This window comes from Felis catus, chromosome A2 (genome assembly GCF_018350175.1).
Source record: "Felis catus isolate Fca126 chromosome A2, F.catus_Fca126_mat1.0, whole genome shotgun sequence".
Classification (NCBI taxonomy): domain Eukaryota; kingdom Metazoa; phylum Chordata; class Mammalia; order Carnivora; family Felidae; genus Felis; species Felis catus.
The window spans coordinates 70,207,383-70,222,500 of NC_058369.1; the positions used below are offsets into that span (position 1 = coordinate 70,207,383).

General features: G+C 43.7%; 1 protein-coding gene across 1 annotated transcript in view; it reads right to left on the minus strand.

The window, feature by feature from the left end:
• Positions 1 to 533: 533 nt before the first annotated feature.
• VOPP1 (VOPP1 WW domain binding protein) overlaps positions 534 to 15,118 on the minus strand; it is a 111,762-nt gene continuing 97,177 nt past the window's right edge. The window contains exon 5 of the mRNA XM_045052150.1: positions 534 to 3,148. Coding sequence (XP_044908085.1) covers positions 2,958 to 3,148 — 191 coding nt within the window. The 3' untranslated portion in view covers positions 534 to 2,957. The remainder of the gene's footprint in view (positions 3,149 to 15,118) is intronic.

Genomic DNA, 15,118 nt, shown 5'->3' on the forward strand with positions numbered 1-15,118 from the left:
GTGTGTAAATTAGCCTAGACTTCACCATGAGCAAACTGCGTGACTTCTTTTGGCTTATTTCCTGTCCTGTTTTCAGACAAAATGCTTCTTTATAAACATCAGCTCAATTAATGATTCATCTAAAATGCAGCCTGCCCGTAGCAACTATATCCTTCCATAGATCTGTGACAGAAATACAGTTTCTGACCCCACAGAGCAGCATCGTTCAAATCAGCTACCTATGGAAAGCAGATCCAGGCCCTTTGGCTAACTAACCTTGGTATCACCTGTGAGTTTAGCTCATTAATGCTTCTGCCTTTCCACTTCAGATAATTTTTTCCTTAGATTTTTCAAATATGTTGGTGCACCAAAACTTCCTGAAATGTTCTTTGACAGCATCTAATTTCTGGGGCTCCTGAGGTTGAGTGGGTCATCCACCCCACTCCGCCCCACCCCCACCGGGCTGAAGCAGGACCTTCTGTACGCCCTTCTTCATTAGAAACATCATCTCCACCTGCTTTTCCCCTTCCCAGAAAAACAATCAAAGCACGCGCCCAAATTTATTTTTTATTTTGCATACATAGGAAACAGGACCCTATCAAAAGAGAACAGAAAAGCGAAAGAAGCCAAATGTTGCAGAGAGAACACAAGCACAGATTGGCTCCCGGTTTACTCCTAACCACTGACTCTCTAAGACATCAACACGCCAGGAGCTGGACTCACTCCGGGAGGGGGACACAGTCCACTGACGGCACAGAGGAAATGAGAATGGCCAGGAAATGTCACCACAAGTGGAATTTCTACACACAGTTATGGGTGTTCACTGTAGCAGGGTTCTCATCCAGGTTCAAGGGAAAACGAAATTTTTCTTCACAAACACAGAATACAAAGCGGTTGAGCACTACCTAAATCATCCAGTCTCTGAGATCATTTGCTATCAAAAAAGATAAACAAAATTAAGTCATGGATATTTGGGTGCCTATTCAACTGCACCCGGATCCAATTCCAGGGGCATCTCTTACTGTGCTTATTAAAAAAAAAAAAAAAAGTGAAGGGAGAAATTCAAACTAAAAGTGCAAAACGAATGACCTGGAGGAGGAGGAACCTTCTGGACCCCTGTGGTTGTCCTTGGTTGTAAACGGCAACGTTGTGCTTTGTTGTCTCACTTGAATCCAGGACTCCAGTGTGGGGAGGAACTGCAGTCCGGGACAGGAGTTCGGAGGTCACAGGAGGGTGGCTGAAAGACACCAGCAGCAGCATCTGTGTTTATAAACTGTGTTTCCAACGGTGTTCGTGTGGCTCCAACCGTTTCCTGTGGAATTCCCTGGGAGGCTGGCAGACTCTCCATCTTTAGAGGGAAGGTAAGTCAGAGCCGTCGCTGCGGCCCCATCCCGATTTCACGCCCTCCCCTGATACAGAGATCCCAGTAGGAAAGGGACTCCTGGTCTGGGGGACTCAGGATCCACTGCAGCGGGATGTTCCCATGCTCAAGTTCAATGAGTAACAAAATTGCTCAAGTTCAATGCGTAACAATTTCGCAAGAGGCTCCAATTAGCTCATTACAAAAATAAGCCCCTGCCCCCCACCCTATCCCACTACTAAACACACACAGGGATCTACCCACCTTGGCTAGGCTGCTCTGCCTTCCTATACACAACCGGTCAGATCTCAATCTGGGTTTAAACGCACTGTCAGCATCACTAACTGCAGAGGAACAGGACCTCCCTGCATCCCGGTGACTAGGGCTACTGTTGGATCCCAGGGTGAGATCTGTTTCTTAGCCAGGATTTGCATTTCCAACCACATCTTCTATTCTAATGTTGATTTAGTTGTCAGTGAGATCTATTCTGTACTTTTTGAAGAGATCTTCCTGCAGTCCTGGGATTTTGCATTCCTCTTTTTTTTCCAGCAAGCTTTCCCCTTGTCAGACACACACTTCTGCTGAGATCAAACAAACCACTGCAGGGGCCTGCTGCCCCAGGCTCAAAACCGCCGGCCAGACCCTGCTGGGATTCCTCTCTCCCAGGGGTTGATGTGACTTCCCAGCCAGATGTGCCTCTCTGCTTTGCAAATGTCCATCACAACCCACTGCCGGGGCTGCCTCGGGGAAGGGTGTGGAGACCTCTGGTCGTGACAAAGCCAGAGGGTGGCTGCCAGTCTGAGAAGACACTCTGAGTCTGACCTCAAAGGACAGGACTCTCTCTACAGGAGTGTCCGCAAACTCACTAAAAAACGGGGAAACATTTTATTTCTGCCAAGTCAGACCAAGAGCTCATAAAATGCAATGTCCCAGTTTGAGGCAGAGAGAAATTCCTCATAAACTTAAGTAACTTTCCTTAGTCATTTTCAGGTAAGTGTAGACATCCAACTTGGCCGGATTCTGTCATCTTGAGGAAGAGAGCTCTTCCAGCCCTGGCTGTGCAGAAGGGCGGCCTCCCTCATTCTTAGGAAGTAAACGGAGATAGAAAGTGCTAAGAAGTTTCTTCTACACCACAAGTCTAACGGCTTCTTGAAGAGGAAGGCCCACAGGACAAGGGGCTCAAAGAGTGGAGCCTGTGGGGCCTCGTTTCCACGAGCTGCCTGCTGCGTGCCTGAGAGGAAGCTGTCAAGGCTAGCAGCGGTCCCTTCCGTGTGTTCACTTGTGTTCTCCTGCACACACCAGCCCTGCCTTGACTCATCCTCCTTAGTCTCTTCCCCGAGGATCTAAGGTGTCAACCCTCGGGGACTGTCCACACTCTGCCAGAGCTCGGATTACATCAGAAACAGAAGTAACAGAGGAGACACAGGGTGAATTCAAATATCGGTCCTCCATGGAACACTTGAAAGGGGGCTGTGCTTGATTTGAAGGTATCAAAGAGGAATTTGCCCTTAGTGGCTCAGAAGACAATTCCTGGAAGCAAACGTTGATGGGGACAGAGAGGTGGAGTGACAGTGCCCCTCCCTGTTCCCCTGTGAGGTCGCACAGGCAGGTGACCCTGCTACTTGGCCTTCACCACCTGTTCATATGGGGGCGGGGGCGTATTGCAGTAAGAAGGGGGCGGTGGGTAGGCTGTGCTTCCCTGGGGTGAGTTGGGTTGGGCCTGGAAAGCCATCGCCATAGCATTCCCGGCAGGATTCATCCCTGGTCCTCCAGGGTCCGTGTAATACGGCAGCCCCGGCTGCTGGGCCCCTGAAAAGACAGAGGAGCGGATGTGAGACAGCAGAAAAAAAAACCCACTGCCCATCACGGCCAGGGCATGGCCAGGCTGAAGGGGCCATGGAGAACCACCACACCAACAGTTCACTCGGCTGCCACGTATGGAGGGCTAGCATGCCCAGATATGGGGATAGGTGACAAGCACGAGCCCCGCGCGAGTCCCTGGCCTCATGGCACTCCTGCTGTCCCGGGGTGCAGACGGATGAAAGGGCACACACAGACTCACCAGGCTGGCTATGCGACGGGACAGACGGTAACGGGATCAGGCATGTTGGGGGTGGGTGGGCCTCCAGTGTCGCTAAACCAGAGCCTGAGTGATAAACCAAGGAAGCCCTGCACAGAGCTGGGGAGGCATGTGCTGAAAACTTATCCGCAGACCGCCCCGTGCACACTTTAGAGTCAAGAAAGCCAGGCAAGTCAAGTAGGCCAGCTTGCAACTATCTACTGCAGGAGGACCGTGGTCTCCTGACTCCTGGCTAGAATTATCGCTGGCAGCTCCACAAACCCCTTGGGAACCCAGTTTGCTGAGGTACATTCTGAAGTGTGGTCTCCATTCCCTTCTGCTGGGTTAACATTTTATCAGGGTGGCGATTACCTGTCATCCGGGTGAGCCCAAGTTCATGGACAGGGAGGCAACCTATGGGAGCAGAAGCCGGAGGGGTGGGTGGATGCATCTACGGAATCTATTTGTCTTTGGCATTGCCGGAAGAGAAGCTCTCCAAGGGCAAGGCTACGGGATGCAGGCTTGGGTGCAGGACACGGTATTGTGGAGAGCGAAGAAGGAGACAAGAGGGAACAAGCTGGCCACCCTGTCCCAGATCTAGCCAAACTCTCATTTCAATGGGCAGAAATATTTGAGCTGCTGTTGTAGAGTCTATTTTTTAGATATGCTTACGCTGATCATGTTGATAACACTACAGAATACTGAATATATAAATAGAGAAAAAAATGTGAGCTTTGGGTATGTCCTGGGCTAGGCTAATTTTGTGGGTAGACTCAGGTCTATTTGAGTTAGGCCTCATTTAAGCCATAAAGATACTGGGAGTGTCAGTGAAGTCATCCCTGTATGCATATTGATTGGGTAGGGCAACCCCCACCCTCCACCTTTCCCCATCCCCCACAAATCTGTCTTGCCACAGTTTAATTGAATAAAGGTCAGATTACTGGGAGGATGCTCAGGGTGTCAGCAGGAGAGCAATAAGTCACAAATGCCACCTTCATCAACTGCCACCTTATCTCACACCTGGATGGCCCAACAGACAGCACCTGCTTCTATCGGTACATCTCCCACACGCTTGGGATGCATTTGTTTACAAGCCCGTGACCAGCCATGACCAAGAGTTTCCCAAGGATAGAGATTATGACTTCTTTATCTCTGGACCCCTGTATATTTTATGCAAATAAAAAGTTACTTAAAGATTTTAAAAAGCCAAGCAACTGTTTTGGTTTGGAAAAGACCAGATGAAAGTCTTTGACTATGAGAGCAGGAGAGGAGGAGAGAATGGGAGGCTATAGGAGAAAGAGAGGGCTCAGGGGAATAAGAGGTACAGGAGAAGGAGGGGGGTACAGGGGAGAGGGTGCAGGGGAAAGAGAGGGTGTAGGAGAGAGGGTTCAGGGCAAGGAGAGGGTGTAGGGGAAAGAGCATTCATGGGAAAGAGAAGGGTGCAGGGGAAAGGGGTGCAGGGGAGAGGGTGCAGAGAAGGAGAGGGTGCAGGGGAAAGAGAGGGTGCAGGGGAAGGGTAAGGCCAATGAAAGCTTCATACTGGGCCTGCTGGAGCTGAGGCAGCTTCCAGACTCCTATGTAAAAGTGGGAATAAAAACATAGATTTGGTTACCACCACCCAGGAGGAGTGCAGGGAGAGAGAAAAGATGGCTGAGAAGAGAACCATAGCAAAGACCAACGTTCAAGGCAGAACAGAACACAAAGCATGGAAGGTGGAGGAGAAGGATGCAAAGGAGACTGGGGAGAAAAAGCGTCACCCAGTGAAGCAGGGGTTGGATCATGGCAACAAAGGGAAAGGAGAATCCTTAAGGAAGAAGTGACTGGTACTTTCCAATAATGCCTCACAGAGGTCAAAATAAGAACTGCAAATTTTCAGTGGATATGGTTGGTACTAGGGAATTCTCATCAATAGGTAGTTTTAGCACAGTGACAGGCACGAACTGCAGTGGGGAAAAGGCTGTTCAGGGGACGGAAGGAGACGACTAGAGAAGAGGGTGGGTGGTAGCTAACAGGGAAGCAGGAAGAAGAAAGACGTATTTTTAAGGATGGGAAATGCTTGCGGTTGTTTGAAGGGTGTAGGGACACATTTACAGGAAAGAGAAAGGATTTCCAGGAAGAATATAAGCTCAGTGAAGGCAGGGACCTCATAGGTCTGGTTCAACATTTGCAGCCCACTGCCTAGCAAAGAGCCTGGTGCACAAGAGGGCACGGGTTTGTTCTGTTGAATGTGCAAACAGACCTGTACAGGCAGCAGCTATGAGAAGGAGCACAGGGGGACCCATGGTTGCGTGGGAAGAAGTGGGGTGCTCCCAGCAGCAAACCTCTATATGCAGTGAACCTGGTGCTAGGTTATTTGAGCAGAGAGATTCCCAAATCCTCAGAGAAGAGATGGCCACAGATGGTAGCAAAATAGTGACAAGGAGTGACAGAGCCCACTGGCATGGAGTTCAATGTGAAAGGGACTTTACAAACAAGGGTGGAAGCCAGGTACCATCTCTTCACCCTATGTGGGTGGGACACGGGAGAAGAGAAATAGCCCTCCGGGACTGAAGGCTCGTGGCAGATGGTGCAGTCAGAGAAAGAAAACACACAGAGAACTCTGTGAAGAAGCTGGAGTTACAGGAAGACTGTTTCTACACTAGTCGGAGAGGAAAGGATTCAGAGAGGTGAGTTAGACAATGTCAGCCTCACAGCTGCCCATTCTGTTTCCTCAAGCATTGAGTGTCTGCAGTGCCAATGTCTATCACATTTGTATTACATGTATGTACACATGGTATGCATACATGTTATATGGGTATGGTAGGGGGACAGTAAGGGGACAGAAACGGGATCCGATAGAATTTTATACATATTCTTGAGGACACGGAGGCTCAGGAAGATGAAGTAACTTGCCAAAGCCCCACAGCTGATATTTGGAAGCACCAGGACTGAACACAAGAGTGTACTGGAAAGCCTAGTCTCTTTCCGCCGGGACAAGTGTCTCTCACAAGAGGGTGATGAACGGGGGGTTGGAAGTTCAGGCTAGAGAGGGATGGGAAAACCAGAGAAGACTAGTGACCTAACGGGCTTACATTGTGATCTCCATCCTCCAAATCAAGGGCTTGACTAAGAACTGTCACGACACAGGCTTCCCACCTGGGCTGCACTCTGATCCCTGGCACATCATCTCGTCTCCAGAGAACTGAAGTCACTGCATTCTTTAATGCCATCATCTCTTCCCTCATTGAGAGTCTCAGCACGATTTGAGAAGGGACTCTAGATTCAGCAAAGGTGAATAAGAATATCTTAAAGACATCAGTTGACAGCAGCTCATCCTAAGTTGAACCGTCCCACCTATGCCGAAGGATGGTCTGGCAGCCAAGCCTTCTTAACAGTGATCCTGTCACAAGTCAACTGAGCTGGGCCAATCTTTACTTGAGATGCAGAAGAAACTGGCTGGCAGCAGAGACTGGAGTGAACATGCAGGGAGAGGGGGAGATAGCCTCAGGAAGACCATGTGACCCACGAGACGTGGAAAGCTTACAAGCCCCAGGCTGTCCCAATTCCCAACAGCTTCCATGTGTCTTTGTAATTACCCCCACTTGGAGGTAGCCCTCACAAGTTCCAGGGCTCCTACCAGCATTCTCAGTTTAATCAGAGCCCATATCCTGACTTCCTACATCCATCTCCTCAAGGTTTAGGCAGGTCTCTCAAACCTGCCTAAAGAGCAGGCACGCAGTTCAACCTTTCCACTATGACTCAGACTTCCTATATTTATTCCCGCTCTTGGTCGAGGTCGCCCTATTCCCCAGTTCACTCACAGGACTATAAGCTAAGTTCCCTTATGAGGGATAACAGACGCTCCATAATCAGGTTCTTACCTACCTCAGTCTTGTTTCTTATCGTCCTGCCTTATTCTTCCCTTCCTAACAAGAGTCTGGTTGCTTGTATCCTGCTCATCTCTTCCCTGACCCTCACCAGAGAGCATCTCCTGGCTGTCCCACATGCAGAACACTCCTCCACACCACCCCAATCCTAGCCTCTTGTGTGGCTAAATCCCACTTGTCTTTCAAGTCTCAGACCAGAATCACCAACTCCAGGAAGCTCCATCTCACCGCCTGCCCCTCCCTTTCTGGCTGGATTAGGTACCCTGTCTTCTTTGCCTCCAGAGCAGTGTAATTTTCTGAGCCTCCTGCACATGAGGATAGGCTCATTCATCTTGAAACCCTCAGAGCCCAGAATGGCACTTGGCATGTGATTTTCCATAAATGTGTGAGATGAACGGCTGAAGAGGGATGACTGGTGCCGTAGCTCTGGACTTTGTCCCCGCTCTGCTGTACTAGGCACACTTGGCAGTTTCCTAAGAAACACTTATTTCTGATATGATAGGAAGAAAAGGCTGTCCCAGCTCCGCAAGCCTGCACCAACCCTGCCCATCACTCCTGAGGACAGAGGCATTCAATGATGACCTGAATTCCCTGTCACAGGCCATGGGGCTGCATCGGGCTATGTATCTGTGCATCAGGGCCACTCACCCTGGAGGATAATAAGAAGCACTGGCAAGTGTGTCCTATGTATTTATTTATTAAAAAAAACCCCTTTTTTAATGTTTATTCACTTTTGAAAGTCAGAGCATGAGCGGGGGAGGGGCAGAGAGAGACGGAGACACAGAATCCAAAGCAGGCTCCAGGTTCTGAGCAGCCAGCACAGAGCCCGACGCAGGGCTCGAACCACGAACTGTGAGATGGTGACCTAAGCTGAAGTCAGATGCTTAACCGACTGAGTCACCCAGGCGCCCAAGTGTGTCCAATTTAATTGGCATTTTTTATGTTAACAGTAATAGCTCCTGGATATTTCTGGGAATTAGGACGGGACTGAAATATTGGAGTTGGAGAGGCACTTGGAATATTAAAGAAATAGAACAGATAGAAGGTGGATAAATTATGTATTCGTCAGGAATATGAACCCTTGGGTGAAAACACTTGACAAACACATGGATGGAACATGCTGGAAAGAGTGTGGTGGAGGTGGAAGGGCAGCAGGAACAGAGGATAGACCCTCACTGAGCCGCTAAAGGCTCCTGGCCAGGTAGCGACGCCAGCAGACATTTGCTAGATCTCTGCTCTTTTGGCTAAAAGAGTGAGTCCTGACAAGACACTGACTTGGTTGACCATTCAGGCTCCCATGGAGAAGAGAAACTGAGGAGACGGACTCAGTTCTGACTCATCTGCATAAGGGGCAAAAGGAACACTTCACTGTATGTGTGAAAACCAGAGAGAGAAGGCCAGGCAAGAACAGGTATGTGTCCACAGACTTGAGAGAGGTGATTTCAAAAACATTCCCCAAAATGTACTCGTGATTCTGTGGCACATAACTCTGGAACCCAAAGCATATTTTGGCTAATCAGGGTCCTCTGAGGTTGATGGCTTTTTCTATTTCTGTAAAAAACGTCATTGGGATTTTGAAAGGGTTTGCACAGACTCTGTAGAATGCTTTGGGTAGTACTGACATTTAAACAATATTAAGTCTTCCAATCCATGCACGTGGGATCAGTTTCCATTTATGTATGTCTTTTAAAATTTCCTGCAGCAATGTTTGTAGTTTCCACTATACAAGTCTTTCACCTCCTTGGTTAAACTTTCAATTATTTTATGTTTTACTGCTACTGGAAATGGAATTTTTTTTTAATTTCCTTGTTAGATCACTCATTGCTTATGTATAGAAATTTAACTGATTTTTGTGTTGACTTGTTTCCTGATACTTTGATGAATTCATTTATTATACCTAGAAGTTTTTTTTGTCAAATCTTTAGAATTTTCTTTTTTTTTTTTATTTTAGAGAGAAAGAGAGTGTGTGAGTGGGGAAGTGGGGCAGAGGGAGGGGGAGAGAGAGAGAGAGAGAGAGAGAGAGAGAGAGAGAGAGACTCTCCAGCAGGCTCCACGCTCAGCGTGGAGCCCAACCTGGGGCTCGATCCCATGAGCTGAGCAGTAATCAAGAGTCAGATGCTTGACCAACTGAGTCACCCAGACCCAAATCTTTTGAATTTTCTGCATATGAGATCATATCATCTGCAGTTTTCTTTTCTTTATTATTATTTTATTATTATTTTTGTGTGTGTGGTGTCTTTGGTTTTGGTATTGGGGTAATGCTCGCCCTGTAGAATGTATTTGTAAGCTCTCCTTCCTCTTCCATTTTTTGGAATAGTTTGAGGATAGGTATTAAGTCTTCTTTAAATGTTTGGTAGAATTCACCTGTGAGTCCATCGGGTCCTAAGCTTTTATTTGTTGGGAGTTTTTTGATTGATAATTTAAATTCATTATTAGTAATTGGTCTGTTCAGATTTTCTATTTCTTTGTGACTCAGTTTTGGAAGATTATATGTTTCCAGGAATTTATTCATTTCTTCCAGGTTGTCCAATTTGTTGGCATATGATTTTTTGTAGTATTCTCTTATAATCCTTTGTATTTCTGTAATGTCAGTTGTTACTTCTCCTTTATTTCTGATTTTATTTGGGTCCTTTCTCTTTTTTTCTTGATGAATCTGGCTGAGGGTTTACCAATTTTATCTTTTCAAAAAACTGGCTCTTGGTTTCCTTGATTTTTTTTCTATTGTTTTGATGAGGTAGTTTCCTTCTTTAAAAGAAATTTTTTTAATGTTTATTTATTTTTGAGAGGGAGAGAGGGGCAGAGACATAGGGAGACACAGAATCCGAAGCGGGCTCCAGGCTCTGAGCTGTCAGCACAGAGGGCTCGAACTCACGAACTGTGAGATCATGACTTGAGCCGAAGTCAGATGCTTAACTGACTGAGCCACCCAGGCACCCTGGGGTTATTTCTTTCTATTCCCCGTTTGTTGAGTGTATTTTATCATAAAATGGTGAATTTCATCAAATGCTTTTTCTGCATCAATTGAGATAATCATGTATTTTTTTTCCCTTCATTCTGTTGATGTGGTGTATTATACGGACTGATTTTTTATTTGTTGAACAATCTTAGCAATCCAGGAGTAAGTCCCATTTGGTCATTTAAAAATACTGCTGAATTCTGTCTGCTTGTATTTTGTCGTGGGTTTTTTCATCAATGTCTACTGGGGACAATAATCACCTGTAATTTTTTCTTGTAGTGTCTTTGTCTGGCTTTGGTGTCAGGGTTATTAATGCTGGCCTCACAGAATGAGTTAGGAAGAGCTGCTTCCTCTCCAATTTTTGGGAAAGTTTGAGAGACACTGTTACTGGTTTTTCCTTAAATTTTTGGTAAAAATCACAAGTGAAATCACCAGGTTCAGGGCTTTACTTTGTTGGGAATTTTCTGATTACTGACTCAATTTCCTTCGTAATTATAGGCCTATTCAAATTTTCTATTTGTTTGTGATTTAGTCTTGGTAGGTTGTGTGTTTCTGGAAATATGTTCTTTTTACCAAGCTAATCCTTTTTTTTTTTTTTTTTTTTTTTTGGTGTACAACTGTTCATGGCACTCTCTTATAATCCTTTAATGTCTATAGAAAGTAGAAATGTCCCTACTTTCATTTCTTTCCTCCCTCCCTCCCTTCCTTTAAGTAGTCTTCATGCTCAGCACGGAGCCCAGTGAGGGGCTTAAACTCAGGACCTGAGATTAAGATCTGAGATCAAGAGTTGCACACTTAATTGGCCAAGCCACACAGGCACTCCTACACTTTCATCTGATTTTAGTAATTTATGCCTTCTCTTTTTTCTTAGTCCATCTAGCTAAAGGTTTGTGAATTCTATTGATCTTTTTGAAGAACCAATTTTTTGTTTATTTGTCCTTTTATTTTTCTTCCTTATTTCATTTAGCTGTTATTTTTATCATTTCCTTTTTTTCTGCTAGTTTTGTGTTTAGTCTGTTCTTCTTTGTCTAGTTCTGTAAGTTATAAATTTAGGTTGATAAAGTCTTTCTCGCTTTTTAATCTGTGTATAGCTATAAAGTTTCTCTTCCCTTTAGCATCACTTTTGCTGACTCATAAGTTTTGCTATGTTTTGTTTTTATTTTCATTTGTCTCTAAGTATTTTATAACTTCCCTTGTGATTTCTTCTTTGATCCACTGGTTGTTTAAAAGTGTGTTGTTTAATTTCACAATTTTGTGAATATTCCATTTTTCCTTTGGTTAGCAATTTCTAACTTCATCATGTTGTGGTCAGAAAAAATACTTTGTATGATATATATTTTGTTAATCTATTGAGACTTCATTTGCTGCCTAACATGCAGTCCACCCTGGAAAATGTTTCGTGTGTATGACTGTGTATTCTGTTGTTGGGTAGAGTATTCTGTATGTCTGCTAGATCTAGTTCATTTATTTTGTTCAAGTCCTCTATTTCCTTATCTTCTGATTTTTCTATCCGTTATTCTCCAGCTATTATAGTACAACGGGCTATTTCTCCCTTCAACTCTGTCAGTTTTTGCTGTATTGAATTTTTTCTTAATATAGAATATCCTTTGTCTCTTAGGACTTTTTTTATTTAACTTTATTTTGCATGATATTAATATAGCCACCCCTGCTCTCTTTTAGGTACTGTTTGCATGGAATACATTTTCTTCCTTTCATTTTCAACCTGTTTGTGTCATTAAACCTGAAAAAGTCTCTGGTAGACAGCATATAGTTGGATCATGTGTTTTTATCCATTCTTGCAATCTCTTTTGATTGAAGGGTTTAATTCATTTGTATTTAAAGTATTCACTGATAAGGAAAGACTTCTGTTCATGCTATTTGTTTCCTATATGCCTTATAGTTTTTCTGTCCCTCATTTCTTACATTACCATCTTTTTTGTTTTCAGTTGATTTTTTGTAGTGAAATGCTTAATTCCTTTCTCATTTCCTTTTGTGTATATTGTATAGCTATTTCTTTGTGGTTACTATGGAGATTATATGAAACACTCTAATGTTAAAACACTGTAATTTGGGGGCGCCAGCGTGGCTCATTCGACTGAGCATCTGACTTCAGCTCAGGTCATGATCTCATGGTTTATGAGCTCAAGCCCCGCATGAGGCTCTGTGCTGACAGCTCAGAGCCTGGAGCCCGCTTCAGATTCTGTGTCTCCCTCTCTTTCTACCCCTCTCCTGCTCTCACTCTGTCCCTCTCTCACACACACACACAAAAAAAAAAACTTTAAAAAATTTTAAACACTGTGATTTGAATTTATACCAGCTTAATTTCAATAACATACACAAATTCTGCTCCTTTACAATTCTGTCCCTTCCCTTTCAATGGCTGATGTCACAAAATTACATCTTCATATGTGATGTACCCTAAAACATAAATAATTATTTATTTTAAATGCATTCATCTCTTTTTTTTAAATATGAAATTTATTGTCAAATTGGTTTCCATACAACACCCAGTGCTCATCTCAAAAGCTGCCCTCCTCAATACCCATCACCCACCCTCCCTTCCCTCCCACCCCCCATCAACTCTCAGTTTGTTCTCAGTTTTTAAGATTCTCTTATGCTTTGACTCCCTCCTTCTCTAACCTCTTTTTTTCTTCCCCTCCCCCATAGACTTCTGTTAAGTTTTTCAGGATCCACATAGGAGTAAAAACATATGGTATCTGTCTTTCTCTATATGACTTATTTCACTTAGCAGAACACTCTCCAGTTCCATCCACATTGCTACAAAAGGCCACATTTCATTCTTTCTCATTGCCACGTAGTATTCCATTGTGTATATAGACAATTTCTTTATACATTCATCAGTTGATGGACATTTAGGCTCTTTCCATAATTGCATTCATCTCTTAAATTATATAGAAAACAAGATTTTAAGTTACAAACTGATGTTACATTAATGTTAGTTTTTACACTAATAATCATTTTTTCTTTAAATTTATTAGTCTCTTAAACAGTGTAGAAAACAAAAAGTGCATTACAAACAATAGTTACAATAATACTTTTTACAATTGCCAAGGCATTTACCTTTTCTGAGATGTTTATTTCTCCATATGGCTTCGAGTTACTCTCTAGTGTGTTTTCATTTCACCTCGCAAGATTCCCTTGAGCATTTCTGGCAGGGCAAGTCTACTGGCTGCAAACGCCTTCAGCTTTTGTTTATTTGGTAACGTCTTAGTTTCTTCCTCACTTTTTTTTTAATTTTAATTTTTTAATGTTTATTTATTTTTGAAGGATACAGAGACAGAGGTGAGTGAGGGAGGGGCAGAGAGGGGGAGACACAGAATCTGAAGTGGGCTCCAGGCTCTGAGCTGTCAGCACAGAGCCTGATGTGGGGCTCAAATTCACGAGCCGTGAGATCATGACCTGAGCCGAAGTCAGACACTTACCTGACTGAGCCACCCAGGAACCCCAGTTTCTTCCTCACTTCTGAAGGAAAGTTTTGCCCAGATACAGGGTTCTTGGTTGACAGATTTTTTTCTTTAGCACTTGGAATATATTAGTTCATTGCCTTCTGGCCTCTATAGTTTCTGATAAGAAATCTGCTTATGAGCACTATCAACAATAGCCAAGGTATGGAAAGAGACCAAATGTCCATCGATGGATGAATGGATAAAGAAGATATGGTACACACACACACACACACACACACACACACACACACACACAATGGAGTATTACTCGGCAATCAAAAAGAATGAAATCTTGCCATTTGCAATTATGTGGATGGAACTAGAGGGTAGTAAGCTAAGTGAAATTAGTCAGAGAAACACAAATATCATATGCTTTCACTCACATGAGGATATTAAGACATAGAACAGATGAACACAAGGGAAGGGAACCAAAAATAATATAGAAACAGGGAGGGGGACAAAATATAAGAGACTCTTAAATATGGAAAACAGAGGGTTACTGGAGGGGTTGTGGGAGGGGGGGATGGGATAAATAGATAAGGGGCATTAAGGAATCAACTCCTGAAATCATTGTTGCACTATATGCTAACTTGGATGTAAATTAAAAAAAAAAAAAAACTCACATTAAAAAAAATAGAAATATGCTTACAGTCTTATTGAGGATCCACTGTATGTGATGATTCACTTCTCTCTTGTTGCTTTCAATATTCTCTCTTGGTCTCTGGCTTTTGAAAGGTTGATCATAATGTGCCTTGGTGTGGCTCTCTAAGTTCCTCTTACTTGGAGTTTGTTCAGCTTCTTGGATGTTTATATTCATGTTTTTCATAAAATTTTGGAAGTTTTCAAACATTATTTCTTCAAATATTCTCTGTGCTCCTTTTTCTCTCTCTTCTATTTCTGACACTTCTACAATGCCTATGTTGGTCTGGTTGATGGTGCCCTACAAGACTCTTAGGCTCTGTCCACTTTTCTTCAATCTTTGTTCTTTCTGTCCCTCAGACTTGATCAAGTCCATTGTCCTGTCTTCAGTTCCCTGATTGTTCCTTCTGCTTGTTCAGATCTGTATTTGAATCCATGTGGCAAATTTCTCATTTCACTTATTGTACTTTTTCACTCCAGAATTCCTTGTTGTTATCTTTTTAGGTTATTGCTTTAATGATATTTCCATTTTTTATACATTGTTTTCTTGACCTTCTCCACATATTCCTGTAGTTCTTTGAGCTATTTGTTTTTGTTGAGCACCTTTAAGACACGTATTTTAAAGACTTGTCTAGCAGATGTACCATTAGGTATTTTTCAGGAACAGTCTCTTTATTTAATTTTTGCCTTGAATGGACCATACTTTCCTGTTTCTTTGTATGATTTGTGATTTTTGTTGTTGTTGAACATCAGACATTTGAATCTAATAATGTGGTAACTATGGAAATAACA